The sequence below is a fragment of the Raphanus sativus genome, chromosome 2, assembly GCF_000801105.2.
Source record: "Raphanus sativus cultivar WK10039 chromosome 2, ASM80110v3, whole genome shotgun sequence".
Lineage (NCBI taxonomy): Eukaryota > Viridiplantae > Streptophyta > Magnoliopsida > Brassicales > Brassicaceae > Raphanus > Raphanus sativus.
In genome coordinates, this window is record NC_079512.1 from 34,785,583 (window position 1) to 34,806,696 (window position 21,114).

Sequence of the window (21,114 nt, forward strand, 5' to 3'; positions counted from 1 at the left end):
GCACTTGTTTAAAAAAGGAAACTTGTTTAAGAACCAAACTTGTTCAAGACTTTTTGGCTTAATTTTTTTTAAAAGGACAATTGTCATTTTAACACATGTTATATCTAAATATATAATTGACATGTGTCGTGATCTTGAAAACTTTGAAAAACTAAAATTTATATAATAAGTTTATAAAAAATATTTTAAAAATATTTTAATCTGTAACAAAATTATCTTAAAAAAATTTCTGTATCTTATAATTATTTTAAACCCACGTTTAAAAAGATATTATTAAATAATTATTTATATGGAAATATTTGTTTCTTTACGTTTTTTTGTTTAATACTTTTTGAAAAAAAGAAAACTAACTTTAAAAAAAAGTTGGTTTATTTTTTTAAGAAATTGTTATTTAACACATGTCACAATCCTACGATCTTGTTAATTACTAATTTGAAGAACCAAACTTTTTATAATAAGATAGTTAATTTTTCTTCATGATTTTTATTAAATAATTTATTGTACTTGTAGCCTTGTAGGATTTTATAATTCGTTTTTAAATATTTCATTTTCTTAAAATTTAATATTTATCTTTTATAATTCTCTTTTCTTAGTATCTTTAAAAAATATACTTTTGTAAAAAAAGAAAAAAATTACTTTCAAATATACCGCCAGATTCCCTATCAGCCATCCTCCAGATTCTTCTCTTGGATGGTTTAACATCTCAAATGGTTTTAGAAAAATACCACTAGTTACTTTCAAATATACCGCCAGAACAAGCAACTAGTGGTATTTTTCTAAAACCATTTGAGATGTTAAACCGAAGAGACAGGAGTAGAAGCAAAAATAAAATTCAAAGTATCTGAACAAAACACACTATCTTCCAAAAGACATCATTTTCTGCAGTTTTTTTTTGTGCGCTCTGGGTGGTTTCTTGGAGCTTTATGGATGAACCAGAAGCGAAAGAGGTACTACAAATTTTTTTTTTTTTGTCAAAGTCTTTTACAATATTTAAAATACAATATATATATGTGGTACGTGTAGATACAACTTCACAAGTATCCAATATGAGTTTTTGGGCTACTCTCAGAGATTTGGTGTCTTTATATCTCTATGATAAATGAATAAACTCTGTTCCAGACTTAGGATTTGAGGATGATTCTTCTTTCACTTTCTTCTACTTCTATTTCTTCCTCCTCCTTGAATCTCAATCTCCCTCTAAATCAGTCCATCATGTAAGTTCTTGTTTTTATTGTTTTTTATTGGAAGTTAATAACACTATAAAAATATCTTGTAAATACGCTGCATAGCCAGATTAAAAAAAAAATAACGTTATATATATTTCTTTGAGTATATATTTATGTATGTATAACATTATTTTTTTAATCTGGCTATACAACGTATTTACAAGATATTTTTGACATAGTATTATTGACTCCCGATAAAAAACAATAAAAGCAAGAACTATGGACTGATGATCTAGGGGGATATTGAGATTCAAAGAGAGATAGAAATACTAATGGGCCTAAAAGGCCTAATAATACTAATGGGCCTACGAGTCCGATTTACGGCCTATAGTGTCTCTTTATTTTGTTTCTCTCTCAAAGGAACTGTGTGTAGGGGTGGGCGTTCGGGACCCATTCGGGTTTCAGTTCAGTCCATTCGGATATTTATAAATGTCGGTTCGGGCTCGGTTCGGATCTTTGCGGGTTCGGTTCGGGTTCGGATAACCCATTCAAATTATTTTTAAAATTTTAAAATTCATTATATACTTTAAATTTTCAAAATCTATAAGAAAGATAATATATTACATATAAATTTTAATAACAAATATGTCAAAATACCTAAATTTAACATATATATTGGTTTTCTTTGAATATTTGGATAGAGAATCAATATATATATTTAACTATTTTTGGTGTTTTTAATATACTTTAGCTATTTTAAACATTTACTTTTTACTATTTTCATATATTTTTCGAGTATTTTAAAAAACTCAAAGGTATCTTATATATTTTGAATGTTTTTAATATACATTATATCTAAAAATAATTTATATATTTAAGTATATAAATCTATTTCGGATACATTCGGGTACCCGAAATACTTCTGTTCGGATCGGGTTCTGTTTCACTTTTTTAAATACCAAAATTCTGAACCCGTTCAGATATTTAATCAATTTTAGTTCGGATTCGGTGCTACTTTTTTGGATCGGATTCGGTTCGGTTTTTCGGGTTCGGATTTTTTGCCCAGCCCTAACTGCGTGTGAACTCAGTAGCTTGAGACCCGGCGGAGGAAGAGGAACTCGAAGATGAAGCTGAAGCAATTAGAAGGCTTGTTGGGTGATCTTCAACAGTTCTCTAACCCAAATGTATGTGTACAAAGATTAATCTCCCCCTTTTGATTGAAAGTTAAGTTTTTTTTTGTTTCTTCCCCTGTTTCTGAGAAGCAAAAATAATATTCAAAGGATCTGAACAAAACACGCTATCTTCCAAAAGACCTCATTTTTCTGCCGTTTTTCTTTTTTTTTGTGACGCACTAGGTGGTTTCTTGGAGCTTTATGGATGAACCAGAAGCGAAAGAGGTACTACAAAATTGTTTTTTTTTTGTCAGTCTTTTACAATATTTGAAATACAATATATATGTGGTACATACTTGGTTCGAAATTGCGGGTGGCGAGAAGAAGCGAGGAGGTGGGAGATTAGCGCCAAGCGCCATGGCGCCTCAAAGCGAGCGCTTTGTCTACCTGCAACAGAACAAGGTAACCTGCAAACCACTTATACATATATATTACGTAAGACTTAAGAAAGACAAGTAAGAAATAAAAACACCAACTTCATATAATAAAAACTGAAAGGTTCAAATAGCAAAACACAGAAAATAACAAATGCAAACACCAAATTCAAAAGCAAATGAAACACCAAATCGAAAGCAAATAAAAACACCAATATGAGTAGAATCTCTACTCAGATTCAGAACCACTCTCCTCATACTCCAATTCCAAATCCTTCCAGAAGCTAGCATTGCTAGCATCTTCCTTTTCTAACTCCCCTTCAACTTCATCATCTTCATCAACCAATTCGAAATGGGAAGGCGATGGACCATAGCGCTTGCTCTGAGTTGAAGAAATAGCTATTCCTTTCCCTTTGTTGTTCTTAGCTGAATGAGGAGTCTTTGCTCCTCTAGTACCATAGCTTGGTTCTTCAGCACCGGCTGCTTCACTCACCAAACTCCAAGTCAGGTCCTCATCATCATGGACGAAAGCATCATCTTCATCATTGGAGGAGTTCCCATCCATCTTCCCCATCAACCATTCATTGCTATCATCTATTTCCTCCAAGAGAATTGGATCCTTTGCATCATTTCTTTTCATCCTACGCTGCAAAGCCCGATTGTACTTGACAAACACCATGTCATTCAATCGGCTTTGAGCTAATCTGTTTCTTTTCTTGGTATGAAGCTGTTTCCAACCGAACTTAGTCAAACATATGAATAACATTAAGCTAAATTTAAATTAGAGATTATAAAAAACTTACATGTTGAAAAACACCCCAGTTTCTTTCACAACCAGTTGCACTGCATGTTAGACTAAGCACCTTGACAGCAAAATCCCTGAGATTAGGAGCTGAGCTTCCGTAGCTTGACCACCAATCAGCTATTAGAACATTAAAAAAAAATAAGTTAACATTCTTAAACACTTGAACCTTATACGAAAGGTTACAAAGCTGAAAACAGAGAGTTTGTTACCTGGTGACTTCATCTCTCTTTGCCTAATCGCCATGGGAAGACCAAAGAGCCCACTTGCATTCTTAAAAACTTCAAGCTCCACCATAATCTTGTCTTGAACAATAGGATCTCGGACCAGCTTTGTGATGCAGCCATACAATCCACGCTCCACTTCCTCACAACAAACATCAGCAGGATTAGCATAATGAACAGCTGGATTGAGGAAATAACCTGCTGCGTGAAGAGGTTGATGTAGCTGACAGTCCCATCGTCTGTCAATCATCTCGAAAACCTTCTCGTACTTCACCTTCTTCCCTTTGAAACTCTTAGCAATAGTTTCCTTTGCTCTATCCATAGCAGCATAGATGTAGCCCATTGGTGGTTTCTTTTCACCATCAACCATCCATAGCACTTTCACCAATGGAGAAGTAAGCTTCAGAGCATAAGCTATGTTCCTCCAGAACCCTTCTTGAAGGATATACTGCTTGAGCTTCCTTGCTCCTGCTTCCTTTGGCCATTTCGATTTTTCCCATTCCTCTGAAGTCACCATCTTCTTCAGATTAGCTTGCTGAAGGTGAAACTGAGTCATGGTGATGAAGGAAGTGGCGAATCTTGTTACAGCTGGTCGATGCAAGTTCCTCTGGTTGGTGAACCTCCTCATCATGTTCACAAGAGGAACACGGCAGTAGATGTATGCATTAATAAACATGCACTTCTTCATTGCAGTCTTCACCGCAGCTATCTTTCCAATGTCCTCTAGCATCAAGTCCAGACAATGCGCAGCACAAGGAGTCCAAAAGAGGTGTGGACGTTTGGCTTCAAGAAGTTTCCCAGCCTTGACGTAATTTGAGGCGTTATCAGTTACAACCTGAACCACATTCTTCTCACCAACTTCTTCAACCATATCATCAAGTAGCTTGAACAGCATTGTGGCATCTTTCACCACTTCAGAAACCTCTTTGGACCTGATGAACACAGAACCTCTTGGTGAGTTAACCAGAAAGTTGACGATGTCTTTCTGCACCACAGAGTCACGCCACCCGTCAGACATGATTGAGCATCCTTTCACTGCCCACTCTTCCCTGTTAGGAGCCAGCAGAGCTTGAACATTGGCGACTTCTTTTTGAAGTAAAGGGAACCGGAGCTCATACTGAGAAGGAGGCTTTAACCCCATACCATACTGCCCGATGAGCTCTGTCATCTCCTTGAAACTGTCATGAGAGACAGCATTGAAAGAAACCCCAGCATCAAAGAACCACCTTGCTATGCCTCCACACACTTTGTCTCTTAACTCCTTGTCACAAGCTCCAAACACACCTTTCATCTCCTTTCTGCCTTTCAAGATGTCTGGAGGCATAGACATCACGAACTTGTCCAAAGGACCACGGTTCTTCCTCTTGATAGCCTTTCGTATTGGCTGATCACCATCCAAGTCCTCCACATCATCTTCATTCACCACGGGTTGGTACTGCATTGAAAGAGCTACTCTTTCTTCAAGTCTTTTGGCCATGTAATTCTGCAGCTCAACCCGAACATGCTCTGGACAGATTGGACACTTCTTGGCATTCTTGTACCCGCCAACAAGATGTTGTTTCAATCGTGAAACTCCAGCAGTTAACACCTTGTAACAGAAGATGCACTTCCAGTGGTTGGTGTTGTTGTTAACAATGGTGCCATATTTTCTCCCCGGATCCACTTGTTGTCCTTCTCCCTGAGACCCTCCTCCTTGAGACCCTCCTCCTTGAGACCCTCCATGAGATGTTCCAGCTCCAGCGTCAGACATGATCACACCTACAACATAGAAAAAAATGAAATGAGAATAAGCTATTGACTATAAACAATACACAAGACAAGCTAACAAGACTCGACATGATCAACAAACAAGGTTAATATTAAAGAAAAACTACTAACATAAGAAAAGAAACTATGATATAAACAAGAAAAGATCATAAACTTATGTTAAAGAAGCTGCTATCAAGTAAAAACCTTGCAAATGATAAGCTACTGCCGTAAGTTGTAGAGAGGAAAAGCTAATGATTTTTACTTATGGTTTGTAAGGTTCTTATATAGGAGAAGACATTAGGTTTAGTGGGATTGCATCCTAGGTTAGTGGGGTTGTGGATACCCTCCTCTACACGCCTAATACGTGGAAAGAGTATATACTTTAAGATATCCTAAATATTCTAAGAAAACCGTTTTGTTAAGTGTACATTTTAAGCAAATCTTCCTTTTTTGTATAGGTACAACTAAACGCCGCTTTTGGCGCTTTGCGGATATTACAAAAGCGAGGAAAAAGCGAGAAAAGCTAGGGATCTGTGTAACTCGCCTGGCAAGGGTGTCCCTTAAGCGTTTAGCCCATCGCTTTGAGCGCCTTAGCGCCATGGCGAGAAAAACCCTCGCTTTTTCGAACACAGGGTACGTAGATACAACCTCACAAGTAAATCCAATATGAGTTTTTGGGCTACTCTCAGAGATTTGGTGTCTTTATATCTCTATGATAAATGAATAAACTCTGTCCCAGACTTAGGATTTGAGGATGATTCTTCTTCATTTTCTTCTACTCCTACTTCTTCCTCCTCCTTGAATCTCAATCTCCCTCTAAAACATCAGTCCATCATGTAAGTTCTTCTTTTTATTGTTTTTAATGGGAGTTAATAACACTATGTCAAAAATATCTTGTAAATATGCTGCGTAGCCAGATTAAAAAAAAAACTTTATATATATAATACTCAAAGAAATATATTAGATACCATGAAATGATTTAACGATCTGATACCATAAAATCTAGTATATTTCTTTGGTCAATGATTTAACGATCTGATACTATGAAATCTAGTATATTTCTTTGAGTATTATATATATAACGTTTTTTTTAATCCAGTTATGCAACGTATTTACAAGATATTTTTGACATAGTGTTATTAACTCAATAATAAACAATAAAAACAAGAACTTACATGATGTACTGATCTAGAGAGAGATTGAGATTCAAGGAAGAGGAAGAAGTAAAAGTGAAGAAGAATCATCCTCAAATCCATGACTGACAGTAAACAGTGGACCAAAGAGATATCCCCTAGTTAGAGACAATTATTCAATTCATAACTAATAAAAAGTCCAACATTTTAAAGGTCTCAGTAGTTAAAAAAAAATTAACTTGCCTTTGTGCTTATTGAAACAACCCAAGGAACAGCTGCAGGAGACGCAAAACGAAGTAAGTTCAAAAAAATAAAATAATAGTGACAGCTAGATGAAAGGGAGAAGGGACTTACTAAGGAACAAGACAAGAGGGACACTTGTTCTTGGATACAAATTTCTAGCAGATTTCACATGTCGGAGCTGCTCGAGGACGCATATTCTTCCCTTCTACCTATTCTCAGTAAGCGACGCGATTCAATTTCAATTTCAATTTCAATTTCAGGGTAGACAAAACCCCTCTCAATAGGTAAACCTCCTCTTGAAAGAGAGAGAAAGAAATACTAACGAGCCTAAAAGGCCTAATAATACTAATGGGCCTAGGAGTCCGATTTACGGCCCATAGTGTCTCTTTATTTTGTTTCTCTCAAAGGCACTGGGTGTGAACTCAGTAGCTTGAGACGAAGACCCGGCGGAGGAAGATGAAGCTGAAGCAATTAGAAGGCTTGCTGGGTGATCTTCAACAGTTCTCTAATCCTAAAGTATGTGTACAAAGATTAATCTCCCCTTTTGATTGAAAGTTAAGTTTTTTTGGTTTCTTCCCCTGTTTCTGATGTCGTCGAACAAACTCAGGTTGAATTGGAGCAGTACCCAACTGGTCCTCATATTGCTTCTCGCATGCTTTTCACCGTAAAGTCTCTTCCTTTGCTCAAAATTTTCTTCCTTTTTGTTGTCATGCCATCAATTTCATGATTTTTGTGGTTCATAACAGTAGGCTAGTAATGGTTGAAGTGTGTGTTGTGTTGAATCAATTTGTGTGTCTTTGTTTTTAGGCAGAGAATTCATATGGAGACATAACTGATAAAGTCGTTGCGGATTTTGGCTGTGGCTGCGGTACTTTAAGTACTGCTGCTTCTCTTCTAGATGCTGCGTGAGTTTTTGCTCCAATCTTTATCTCATGATCATCATTACTTTAGTTATATTCAATTCTCTTTTATTTCCAGCTGTGTGATTGGATACGATATCGACCTTCAGTCTCTTGAAACAGCAACACTTAACGCAGAGGAACTTGAGGTAAAAACTCTTCTTCATGTAAAATGCCGAGTCTTATTTTTAGTTATATAGCAATAACTGTCTAGTTTCTATCAGGTGGAGATAGATTTAGTTCAATGTGACATTACAAAGTTAGAGTTAAAAGGTGAATGAATCCTCCTATTCATTTTTTTTAGTTTCTTTTAGACAGAATAAAAAGAAAGATAACTGGTGGAAATGAAATCCATATTTTTACTTAATTGCAAGGCCACCAGATTGTGGATACTGTTGTAATGAATCCTCCCTTTGGAACACGAAAGAAAGGAGCTGACATGGAGTTCCTTTCTGCGGCTATGAAGGTCGCCTCTCAAGCTGTTTACTCCTTGCATAAGACATCTACCAGAGAAGTAAGCAGGATGGATCCGCCTTTCTTCTTCCTTAACACTTCTGTGTTATATATTATTATTATTGTTCGTCACAGCATTTTTGATTATTTGCAGCACATTAAAAGGGCAGCGTTGCGTGATTTTAATGCCAAAAGTGCTGAAGTTATATGTGAGGTTAGGGGGGCTGTGGCTATAAAGATTTTGAAAAACATCATATGATCAACCATCTAACTAATTCTTGTTGTTCGTTCCCCCTTGCAGCTCCGGTATGACTTGCCAAAACTCTACAAGTTCCACAAACGAAAAGAAGTCGATATTGCGGTTGATCTCTGGCGTTTTGAGCCTAGACAGAACTAGACCCGCCACGTCCTTGCAATGTTTAGCTTTGAGTTGACATTTGGTTATAATGTGGGATATTTCATGATATGAACTCAAGTTTTATAAATGTTTGCTGATTTGAACTAAGAAAATGAATCTGAAGCAGTTAGAAAGCTTGTATGGTGATCTTGAACATTTCTCTAGTCTTTCTCGTAGGGAGATTTCTCAAAGGCATAGTAATCCAAGACGATCCATCCATGTTGGTATCCAGATGTGGAAAAAAAATTAATTCGTTTTCTTTTTGTCAACAACAAAGTGTTTATTTAACTACATTAGATAAACATATTAATAAATCTACCAAAAAAAGATAAACATATTAATAATATTAATATTAAAATATTTTACTATCTAAGTTAAATAACTAAATATAATTATATTTAAACACAACTAACAATGAAATAAAAGAATACAAATTTTATACACTACAATCAAAGTTGAAAGCTATGATATTTTTGATAAAAAAAAAAGCTATAATATTTATTTAGGTTTAAAAATAGTAATATAAACTTAGTTTTAACGCTGAAAAAAAGTTCCAGACATAGTGCCTAATGCATAGGTTCCAAAAAGCCCTAGTAATATAAACTTATTAGATTACATTTTCTACTTTAGATGTTTGGTGTTACGTTTAAATAAAAAAAAATACTTCCTCCGTGTTGTTTTATATGACATTTTGCAATTTTTTTTTTTGTTTTCAAATAGTTGACGTTTTCCAAAACCTAATCTATACTATTATTTACGAAGTAAATTTTCGCAACGGAACTCTCACGTTAAAAGTTAAAGCGGTTAATATTGATATTATCTTTAATGATTATATAAATTTACTTGCATATAATTTAAAAATTAATGAGTCATCTTTAGAAGAAAAAAACGTGCTACCATCTCTTGATAAAATTACATATATATTATCGTACAGTATATATACTATGTAGTTATCTTTCTAACAAATATTTTAATTGTGAATGAAAATATAAAATACTAAACCTACCGTATGTATATACAAATAGAGAATGCATCTAATCTATTAAAACTGAAGTACAAATATGTTTTAACCCTGAATTTTCCTCAATATTTACATCCATATGCCACTCATACTAAAACACAACGTTTAATGCAATAATAAGTTAATAACTAACCCATAATTTTGCGTCTAATAATTTTGCTATTGAGACAAACCGTTTGCTTGCCCAATTATTCCTGAATTTGGTTAAGAATAATATAATATCTTTTGGGCTTATATATAGATGGCCCAGATCGTAACACAATTTCTATTATTCAAAAACAAAGAAACCTATGATCAATTGGCTTAAAAATTACCTAACCCACTACAGACAAGACAATTGATCGTAAATTTACAAAAAAAAAAAATTAGATGAGATAATGTATTCTTACATCGACCATTTCATAACATTATGTTATGCGTACCGTTTTGATACTAACCAATGTATGGTTTACCGGTTTTATGGTTTAGCCAATTTATGATTTCTTTTAAATACTTAGTTATTTAAGTTAGTATAATAAAAATATCATTAGGTTTAATATGATGAAAAAATAGAAACTAATTATGCATTTTCCATCCAAAACTCAAGACCATTCCAAAAACCATTTCTACGTCTATGCAATGACAATTATAATTTTTTTTAAAATAAATATCATAACTAAATATTCTTTTCAATAACAAAACAACATTAAGATTTTTTTTCCTATTTCTACGCAGTTGTCATATCAATAAAAGATATCAATTAACTAACACAGTCATTAAAAACTTCCAAACACACATAATGCTTATCTTTAAAAACGTATATTTTTAAATGATATAATAAAAAGAATGAATATTAAATTAGGATATCAATATAAATTTGGTTTGATTTTGCGTGTAAATCGCAACTAACCAAATGTTTTCTTAATTTTTTCAATCCTACTCTTTTTTCCAAATCGCAGCTTAACCCAAATTTATGAAAAAAAATTACATGGCCTTTGATTCATGTTTAAATTCCACAATATTTAGTAACTACCAAATTTTTAATGATAACAAAATGGGCCAGCTGTTTATAATAAGTTATGCTTAATAAAATTTGCAAAAATCTGTGTTCTTTTTTTGTATGTTTTTTTTCGTAACTTGCAAGTACTATTTTTAATGGTTCTGTCTAAATAATGTATTTGCTTTTTTAATATAAAATTTTACGAAGCATAATTTTAATCTGAATATTAATGAGCTAATCTAATTATCAAAAAATATCATTGGTCTAAAATAATCATAAACAAAATATAAACTTTATATATATATATATATATATATATATATAAATTTTAAATCAAAATAATAATTTAAAATTGATTTATATCAAAAACGGATTCAAAATATACATATTTTAAAATTTTATGTTTACTAAAATATTTTCCAATAACCATTATTAAAAAATGTTTTCTATATATATATATAAAATACATTAAAATTCGAATTTCATATACCAACTTAAATTATGATTTATATATTTTACATTAAATATTTAAAATATAATATATGTGATTATTTATATGATATTACGTATAAAATACTATTAGTTATATGTTTGTTCTGTTTTTAAATGAAGCAAATAGATTGTGAATTAAGAGTGGGCTTTCGGGTACCCCATTCGTATTTGGTTCCGGTCTGGCTGGATTTCGGATTTCTGGGGTCAAAAATTTCAGTCCCATTCAGATATTTCTAAATTTTGGTTCGTATTCGATTCAAATCATTGCGGGTTCGTTCGGGTTCGGATAACTCATTTAAATTATTTTTAAAATTCATTATATACCGTAAATTTCAAAATATATAAACAAAATAATATATTACATATAAATTTGAATAACATATATCATAATACATAAACTTAACATATAAATTGGTTTCATTTACATATTTAAATAGAGAATCAAAAATTATTTTAAGTATTTTTGGTGTTTTGAGTATACTTTAACTATTTTCAATATTTATATTTGACTATTTATATATATTTTTAATTATTCAAACAAACTTAAAAGTATCATATATATTCTGGATGTTTTTATATACATTAAATCTAAAAAATAATATATATATATATATATATATATATATATATATATAAGTATATAAATCTTTTTTAAATACATTCAAGTATCCGAAATACTCCGGTTCGGATCGGATTCAGTAATCTAAATACCAAAATTTTGAATAATTTGGATATTTAATCAATTTTGGTTCAGGTTCATACATTTTTTTGGATCGGGATCGTTTCAATTTTTTTGATTCAGGTTTTTTGCTCAATTCTAATATTGACATGAAAAATAAATAACAACATATTTTATTGAAAAATACATCCGCACGGGCGTGCGGGTCAAAATCTAGTGTTAGGTTAATTTTCAATCATGAGCAAGCTTCTTTGGTATAAGATAAGAGTTTTTACGTTAGTGGAAAATATGTCGTATCTTCAACCAACTGCTTTGGTTTTTATCAATAGATTAAATCAGAAAATCTTTTATGTTAATAGTTTGATTATGTATTTTGTCCGCAAATGCGGATTTAATCTTCTTATAAATACTTATAAAATAATGAATAATTATATAAAATTTAAAGTAAAACTAACAACATAATTCTATTAACAATATACAGTATATCCCTTCGGAAAAACAATATATTATCCCTTATATATATCACTATTCACTATATTATACAATAATGCCAATAGATAAAAATAACTTAGCTTTTTATCATATAAATATAACTTGGTTTTTCTTAGTAAATATAAACACGTGTATATAACTATATATATATATATATATATAACATTGTTGTTATTATTTCAGCATGTGTATAAACGTTATTGTTATTTTTTCTTTATAAATTATTATTATGCTTTTCTGTAGATTATGTTTACTCTTTAACAACAAATTTCATATAAACAATTTTATATTTATTTTTATATTAGATAATTAATTATAAATTAATACAAGAGAAATATTGTAAAATAGCAATAAAAAGTTTTTTTGTCACAAATATAGATTCTAAGAATCAAAATGATAAAAATATTTCATTAAAGAAATAAATACACACTTATATCCCTTAGGTTAACTACTTTAGCGTTTAGATTTAACATGTGGGGATTCGGGATTGAAGTTTAAAATTTTATAAAATAAAATAAATAGAAAAAATTTGAAAATGAAAATTTTAAAAATAGTTTCAAAATGTATTTTTGAATTTCAAAAGAAAATCGAATTTGAAAACATATAATCTGAAACTACATTTTTATTTATTTATTTATTCGTATTTGTATATCTAGGATATAAAAAGTTTTTTACCTATTAAATGAAATATTTTTGTCATTTTCCTCCGTATGGTCTTTTTTGTGACAAAAACTTGAAAATAATTTATTTAGGAGAATTTCCCTTAATAAAACAAAAAGTAGCCAAAACTAAAAAAACTATTTGAAACAAATACGATTAATTTCGTAACAAAACTCTCACATTAAAAGTTAGAGTGGTTAAATGCAATGCTAACTTTAACGAATAATTAATAATTTTATATGAATTAATTATAATGAAAACATTCAAGAAGATTTCTTTTTTTGACAAAACAATTCATGTCTATTGTATTAATATCCAAACTAATATTATTATTTAGTAAATATTAGGAAGATGATTATGCCCGCATGGCGGGCTAAACACCTAGTGCAAAATATAACGTAAATGACTTTACTTACCCTTGCGTTATTATTATACATGATCAACACCCAAATTACAATAAATTATCAGAATTGAAAATACAACGAGAAGGATAAAATTGGTATTGTATCAACTGCCTTAATCTACGTGAAATCTTATAAAACGTCATATATAATCGAACGGAGAGAGTATATTTTAGTGTGAAACAGTGAATTGATAAAAAAAAGTGTCAAACAAACAGTGAATTGTTTTATGTTTTATAAGTTATATACTTGTAACCATTGTTTTATGTTTTATAAATTATATATTTGTAGCCAAAATTACAACAAAACTAAAACTCAATTCGGTTGAATTGAATTAATACTAAAAACTAAATTAAATTAAACTAAACATAGACCAAATCGAACCATATCGAACACAAACTAAATCAAACCTATCACAAGTAAATCAAAATTAATTTCGGTTAGCTTCAGTTAAACAGAAAATTAATTGGATCCAAATTTAAGCAGAAATGCGCACCCCTATTGGTATCAACAACAATGTCATGAGATCAGGCGTGTCGAACATGAGGAATGATTGTTGGATGGATGTCGCATTATATTTGACTAATAAAATGAGACCAGGCGTGTCGAACATGAGGGGAAAGGCAGTGGTATAACAACAACCTTTACCGCAGACAGCTGTAACATGTTTGTATTCATCCCCCAAACTTTTATATATAAGTATATGTACAGTACGAGTATAGTATTTTTCGTAGTATTATACTAAAGTAAATGAAAATAAAATCTGAAGTGAGTTTGGTAGACAACAAGATAGAGATGATAGACCTTGGAAACTGCGATATCAGCGTCCTGGATCCTGAAGCCCTTGCATGTGGAGAGATGCTCTTTTTTTTTTTTTTCCAACTGATGTTATATTAATGGGTCTAAGCCCAGTTCCAAATACAAAGTATTAAACAAAAAAAGCCAAACAAATAGGCTAATCTGAAAGAAATGGGCTTACGGTCCACCCCGACAAAACAAACGACGCCACACGTATCTAGAAAACCCTAATGGCGCATCCACGTGTCTCAACATCATCACACGATGCCACAGAATCCACGTGCCGTCAGATCCCTCTTCTTTCTCCTCTCCGGCGAATCCAACCACCGCGTTTCGCCGGAATCACTCCTGAGCATCCCATGCTCCTTTTACGGCCGCGCTCATCTGTGGAAATCATGCAATCGACTCCAAATCGAGATTTCATCCACCGAGCCGCCAATCTCAGAACCTCATTGACTTCGCCGCCTTAGCTTCGCTCTTGGAGAGCATCCATCGATCTGCTCGAGATCTCATCTGTGGAGAGATGCTCTTCTTGCGTCAAACACTTCGCTTTTATTTTCATTTACTTTATTGTTTTCTTACGGATATACTATTGAAATTTTGAGATCAAAATCGATTAACCTCCACAAGTTAAATACGTACGATTTGTATTATATATACATGATTATAAACTTTTTTGATCAAGTATAAGCTTTACCTTTAACACTTCGGACTCATTATTATGTTATCTATATACTGTATATGATTTTTTTTGTTAAAGGTTAAAATATTGTTTAATTATTCATTAATCAAATATAATTCAGTGCAGCATTTAATAATGTAACGGCTAAACTTTTTAATGAATTTTAACTAAGGTGATCAACAGAACTCCAAACTCCGACGTAGTTAAATTGTCAAACTATGCACGCTCGCATTATATCCCAAAATCTTAACTAAAATCAGGATAAATACAAAATTTCCAATAATACATCGGATGTATTGAAATCTTCAGAATATTATTTATATAATTGATATAGTTGTTGAAATTTGAACAGCCGGTTGGTTTTGGTAATTTCTGCATGTGTTTTTAAGTGGCCACTGGCCAGGATCTTTTTTTTTTTTTTTTAGGATCTTCTTGTTTAATGAAATTATATTTTGATCTACACATCTGAAACTAATTTAAATAGACATATCTCAACCGGATAATGGTAGTCTAGTGGTAGATAAATTTTAGATTGCTAAGTAATCCAGATCCGGATACATACCATTATATTTCTTCATGTGGTTACATGGATGTGGATCTATCTCCTATATATTATTTTAGGAGCATTAGAAATAAGTAACCTTTAGTTTATGTGTGATTTACATCAATGTCATTTCTTACGTGTCATCACCACATTCTCTTTCAAGATATATATTCAAAACCCTTAGTTAACTAGACTAATTACACTAACTGCCATTGGTCACTATATTATAATTTATTCCTTATTGACTAACCAAAAATACAATGTCTACAATTAATGTTTTGTCTTTATTATTTTTTATGTACTATTACACGGATTATTAATCATGATGCATTTGATTTACTTATCGATGAATCACTGAGATTTGAGTACGTCTATTATATGGTTTCATTCTTTTTATTTGAGAAGTATTTTTTAATATTAACTTTATGTTCATGTATTATTAATAAGAATGGCATTTCATATGTGGTAACACCATATTATTTCATGTTGTATATTTAATAAAAAAATCAAATCAAATATGCGTCAATAAAATATTAAGTTATGCTAAGTTATGAATATGATCGCATATAAAACTTTAGTTGAGAGTATACCACGTATAAATATGACCACACATTGAATTGTTTTTTACGTTAGACTAATTTGTCATCAATACGATTTTGAGTCTACACTTGATTAGTTTTTTGCCAATCAAATTCGGAAACATGATCAATTAGATATTCTAGAAATAAATATAATCAGTGGATTAGAATTAATGCAAATTAAATTTGAGATTTGAGATTTTTTGAGATTATATACATAAATAATTCCTCAAAAAGTTACCTCGCATACAATTAATTTCAGAAACATGACCAATGAGTGATTAAAATCTTAATTACATAGAGAAATCAACTCGTCTACAATTTAAATTCGGAAACATGATCATTAGAGATTCTAGACATAAATATAAGCAATCAGTAGATTAAAACTTAATGAAAATTAAACTATCACTTTGAGATTGTAGACATAAATAAATTTCTATAAAATTTACCTCGCCTACAAATAGTTTTGGAAACATGATCAATCAGTGATTAAAATATGACCACACATAGAGAAATTCACTCGCCTACAATCTAAATTCGGAAACATGATCAATTGTAAAGTCCTAGACATAATATTATCAATCAGGGGATTAGAATTTAATGCAAATTAGACAATTAATTTGGGATTATAGACAAATAATTTTATATATATGTTACTTTGCCTATAATTAGAAACCAAAACATGATCAATCAGCTATTAAAATCTTGATTACATAGAGATTCTTCCTCGCCTACAATTTATATTCGGAATACTATATATATCTTACCTATCCTATGCCCACACCTCCATCACAACCCAAACAATTTCAAAAGTATCATTAAAAAATGCATAATAATAAATTTCTTTGTATCATAATACAATATAATTCAATGCATCTCTCTAATTACACAAACTTTTATATAAAAATTTAAATAAGCTTACATTATATTAATATGTACATTATAGTTAGATATTTTATTATATCTAATATTTATGACTACTTTTAACTTTCTATTATCTATTAATTAAAAGTAATAATTTTTTTAATATATTCATCCTGCGCTATGTGCGCAGGTTATCACCTAGTTGTTTAATTATTCATTAATCAAGTATAATTCAGTGCAGCATTTAATAATGTAAGGGCTAAACTTTTTAATGAATTTTAACTAAGGTGATCAACAGAACTCCAAACTCCGACGTAGTTAAATTGTCAAACTATGCACACTCGCATTACATCCCAAAATCTTAACTAAAATCAGGATAAATCAAAATTTCCAATAATACATCGGATGTATTGAAATCTTCAGAATATTTTATTTATATAATTGATATAGTTGTTGAAATTTGAACAGCCGGTTGGTTTTGGTAATTTCTGCATGTGGTTACTGCTGCTTCTCTTCTAGATGCTGCGTGAGTTTTTGCTCCAATCTTTATCTCATGATCATCATTACTTTAGTTATATTCAATTCTCTTTTATTTCCAGCTGTGTGATTGGATACACCTTCAGTCTCTTGAAACAGCAACACTTAACGCAGAGGAACTTGAGGTAAAAACTCTTCTTCATGTAAAATGCCGAGTCTTATTTTTAGTTATATAGCAATAACTGTCTAGTTTCTATCAGGTGGAGATAGATTTAGTTCAATGTGACATTACAAAGTTAGAGTTAAAAGGTGAATCCTCCAATTCAATTTTTTAGTTTTTTTAGACAGAATAAAAGAAAGATATCTGGTGGAAATGAAATCCATATTTTTACTTAATTGTAAGGCCACCAGATTGTGGATACTGTTGTAATGAATCCTCCCTTTGGAACACGAAAGAAAGGAGCTGACATGGAGTTCCTCTCTGCGGCAATGAAGGTCGCCTCTCAAGCTGTTTACTCCTTGCATAAGACATCTACCAGAGAAGTAAGCAGGATGGAGCCGCCTTTCTTCTTCCTTAACACTTTTGTGTTATATATTATTATTATTGTTCGTGACAGCATTTTTTGATTATTTGCAGCACATTAAAAGGGCAGCCTTGCGTGATTTTAATGCGAAAAGTGCTGAAGTTATATGTGAGGTTAGGGGGGTTTCTGGCTATAAAGATTTTGAAAAACATCGTATGATCAACTATCTAACTAATTCTTGTTGTTCGTTCCCCCTTGCAGCTCCGGTATGACTTGCCGAAACTCTACAAGTTCCACAAACGAAGAGAAGTCGATATTGCGGTTGATCTCTGGCGTTTTGAGCCTAGACAGAACTAGACCGACACGTTCATGCAATGTTTAGCTTTGAGTTGAGATTTGGTTATAATGTGGGATGTTTCATGATATGAACTCAAGTTTTATAAATGTTTTCTGATTTGAACTAAGAAGATGAATCTGAAGCAGTTAGAAAGCTTGTAGGGTGATCTTGAACATTTCTCTAGTCTAAGACGATCCATCCATGTTGGTATCCAGATGTGGAAAAAAATTTAAATCGTTTTCTTTTTGTCAACAACAAAGTGTTTATTTAACTAGATTAGATAAACATATTAATAAATCTACCAAAAAAAAGATAAACATATTAATAATATTAATATTAAAATATTTTACTATCTAAGTTAAATAACTAAATATAATTATATTTAAACACAACTAAAAATAAAAGAATACAAATTTTATACACTACAATCAAAGTTGAAAGCTATGATATTTTTGATAAAAAAAGCTATGATATTTATTTAGGTTTGAAAATAGTAATATAAACTTAGTTTTAACGCTGAAAATAAGTTCCAGACATAGTGCCTAATGCATAGGTTCCAAAAAGCCCTAGTAATATAAACTCATTAGATTACATTTCTACTTAGATGTTTGGTGTTACTTTTAAATATAAAAAATATATTTTAGTTTGAAACACTGAATTGATAAAAAAAAGTGTCAAACAAACAGTGATTTGTTTTATGTTTTATAAGTTATATATTTGTAACCGTTGTTTTATGTTTTATAAATTGTATACTTGTAACCAAAATTACAACAAAACTAAAACCAATTCGGTTGAATTGAATAAATACTAAAAAATAAATTAAATTAAACTAAACATAGACCAAATCAAACCATATCGAACAAAAACTAAATCAAACCTATCACAAGTAAATCAAAATTAATTTCGGTTAACTTCAGTTAAACCGAAAATTAATTGGATCCAAATTTAAGCAGAAACTAGTGCGACTGGAAAACCTATTTTATACTCAAATAAATATGACTTTATTTACTACCATGACTTTATTCATTCAATAAAAGTTAAATGAAAGGTTACCTTTTTGGAAAGCTAATATAATTTCACTTTAGAAATTTGGATTTCTAAACTCTTTCTAAAGCACTTCCATAGACGTTTTTTTCTAAATTAGTATAAACATAAATATGTTAGTAAAGCATAATTGCTTTAGATTTAAAATTACACTAGATTTTGATCCGCATTTCGGGAACGCAGATATTATTTTTCACTTTTATGAAATATATTATTTATTTGTAATTATTGAATGTATTTATCATCATAAAAATTTCTAAATAATAAATTCGACACATAAAGTGTTTCTGGTAAACTATGTGTTTCTCCGACTTTGTTTTATTCTCTCTCCAATCAATATATTTATTTGGCTTGTTGTTAAAATAAATGATTTTAGAATGCAACTGTATACTTTTACATTGATATTTTGTTTAAACAATATGACTTATTTCTATATTAATTAAATATTTACATTGTAATTTAAATTTGTATACAAATCAACATACATAGCAATATAACATATTAATATATTAATTCAGTTTATAATATAAATTATTTATTACTGCTATATTTAAAATAAAAGTTTATTGATATATTTTTAGTTTGCTACAAGTCAATCCGGACCGAAAATGATCCAACTCGAATCTCCTACGATATTTATAATATTCTAATGATATTTATTTAATCTAAAAATCTAGGGGAAAAATATTGTATATCACGAAAACATATATGATCAATTAGTGGTTTCCTAAAATGTAGAAAGTTTAAATGGATTTGTTGATTTTATTTGGATAGAGATATTTTTTTAATAAAAATACAATTCAAGTTTCCGAACAAACTTATTTTTTATAAATGTTATCTTAGTAACCAAACACATCAAAAATTTTTAATACTCTTATCCAAGTATCTAAACACACCGAAATTGTACTTCAGCTAGCTTTAATAAGATAGATGCGCACCCCTATTGGTATCAACAACAATGTCATGAGATCAGGCGTGTCGAACATGAGGAATGATTGTTGGATGGATGTCGCATTATATTTGACTAATAAAATGAGACTAGGCGTGTCGAACATGAGGAAAGGCAGTGGTATAACAACAACCTTTACCGCCAGACAGCTGTAACATGTTTGTATTCATCCATGTTCGAAAGGCAGTGGTATAACAACAACCTTTACCGCCAGACAGCTGTAACATGGCAGTGGTATAACAACAACCTTTACCGCCAGACAGCTGTAACATGTTTGTATTCATCCATGTTCGAAAGGCAGTGGTATAAGAACAACCTTTACCGCCAGACAGCTGTAACATGTTTGTATTCATCCCCAAAACTTTTATATATAAGTATATGTACAGTACGAGTATAGTATTTTTCGTAGTATCATACTAATATAAAATCTGAAGTGAGTTTGGTAGACAACTAGATAGAGATGATAGACCTTGGAAACTGCGATATCAGCGTCCTGAATCCTGAAGCCCTTGCACGTGGAGAGATGCTCTTCTTGCGTCAAACACTTCGCTTTTATCTTCATTTAATTTATTGTTTTCTTACGGATATACTATTGAAACTTCGTGATCAAAATCGATTTACCTCCACAAGTTAAATACGTACGATTTGTATTATATATACATGATTATAAACGTTTTTGATCAAGTATAAGCTTTACCTTTAACACTTCGGACTCATTATTATGTTATCTATATATATGATTTTTTTTGTTAAAGGTTATCTATTATATGATGCATAATCTAAGAGCAATAAGTCAGTATATTCGCTGCAATCAAAACCAAATATTGAAAGCCTTTAAGCAAAAAAGAGAGAGGTTAATGTATTATTAATCAGAATCAAATTAAAATATTGTTTAATTAATTCATTATTCAAATATAATTCAGTGCAGCATTTAATAATGTAAGGGCTAAACTTTAAAATTCATTAAAAGTACTGTACAAC

General features: G+C 31.0%; 2 protein-coding genes and 1 pseudogene across 4 annotated transcripts; 2 read left to right on the top strand and 1 right to left on the bottom strand.

Annotated features, from left to right (window-relative positions):
- The first annotated feature begins 794 nt into the window (after positions 1-794).
- On the top strand, positions 795-8,753 carry LOC108842503 (uncharacterized). Of its 3 annotated transcripts, XM_057003314.1 has the most exons (9): positions 795-947; positions 2,258-2,350; positions 7,471-7,527; positions 7,671-7,768; positions 7,842-7,911; positions 7,987-8,035; positions 8,137-8,276; positions 8,370-8,429; positions 8,517-8,753. In XM_057003314.1, the coding sequence occupies exons 1-9, from the start codon at positions 924-926 to the stop codon at positions 8,610-8,612; spliced, it is 687 nt and encodes a 228-aa protein (XP_056859294.1). In that variant the 5' UTR covers positions 795-923; the 3' UTR covers positions 8,613-8,753. The 3 variants fall into 3 exon arrangements, with proteins under 3 accessions (XP_056859294.1, XP_056859295.1, XP_018470933.1); XM_057003315.1 differs by lacking the exon at positions 795-947 and having other exon boundaries at positions 2,255-2,350; XM_018615431.2 differs by lacking the exons at positions 795-947; positions 2,258-2,350 and adding an exon at positions 7,099-7,379.
- Positions 2,799-6,642, bottom strand: LOC108842502 (uncharacterized). Its single transcript, XM_018615428.2, has 4 exons — positions 6,032-6,642; positions 3,727-5,496; positions 3,516-3,634; positions 2,799-3,439 (listed from the first exon to the last, which is right to left on the bottom strand). The coding sequence occupies exons 2-4, from the start codon at positions 5,486-5,488 to the stop codon at positions 2,942-2,944; spliced, it is 2,379 nt and encodes a 792-aa protein (XP_018470930.1). The 5' UTR covers positions 5,489-5,496; positions 6,032-6,642; the 3' UTR covers positions 2,799-2,941.
- Positions 8,754-17,287: 8,534 nt separating the features above from the next.
- LOC108839519 (uncharacterized) lies at positions 17,288-18,341 on the top strand (annotated as a pseudogene).
- Positions 18,342-21,114: the final 2,773 nt, after the last annotated feature.

Bases quoted from the DNA above. Each gene is read 5' to 3' on its own strand.
- LOC108842503 (XM_057003314.1), top strand. From the start codon at position 924: ATGGATGAACCAGAAGCGAAAGAG. The intron at 948-2,257 runs GTACTACAAATT...TGAACTCAGTAG, and splicing joins ATGAACCAGAAGCGAAAGAG to CTTGAGACCCGGCGGAGGAA. The intron at 7,528-7,670 runs GTAAAGTCTCTT...CTTTGTTTTTAG, and splicing joins CTTCTCGCATGCTTTTCACC to GCAGAGAATTCATATGGAGA.
- LOC108842502 (XM_018615428.2), bottom strand. From the start codon at position 5,488: ATGTCTGACGCTGGAGCTGGAACATCTCATGGAGGGTCTCAAGGAGGA. The intron at 3,635-3,726 runs GTAACAAACTCT...ATGTTCTAATAG, and splicing joins AAGAGAGATGAAGTCACCAG to CTGATTGGTGGTCAAGCTAC. The intron at 3,440-3,515 runs GTAAGTTTTTTA...GGTTGGAAACAG, and splicing joins ACTGGGGTGTTTTTCAACAT to CTTCATACCAAGAAAAGAAA.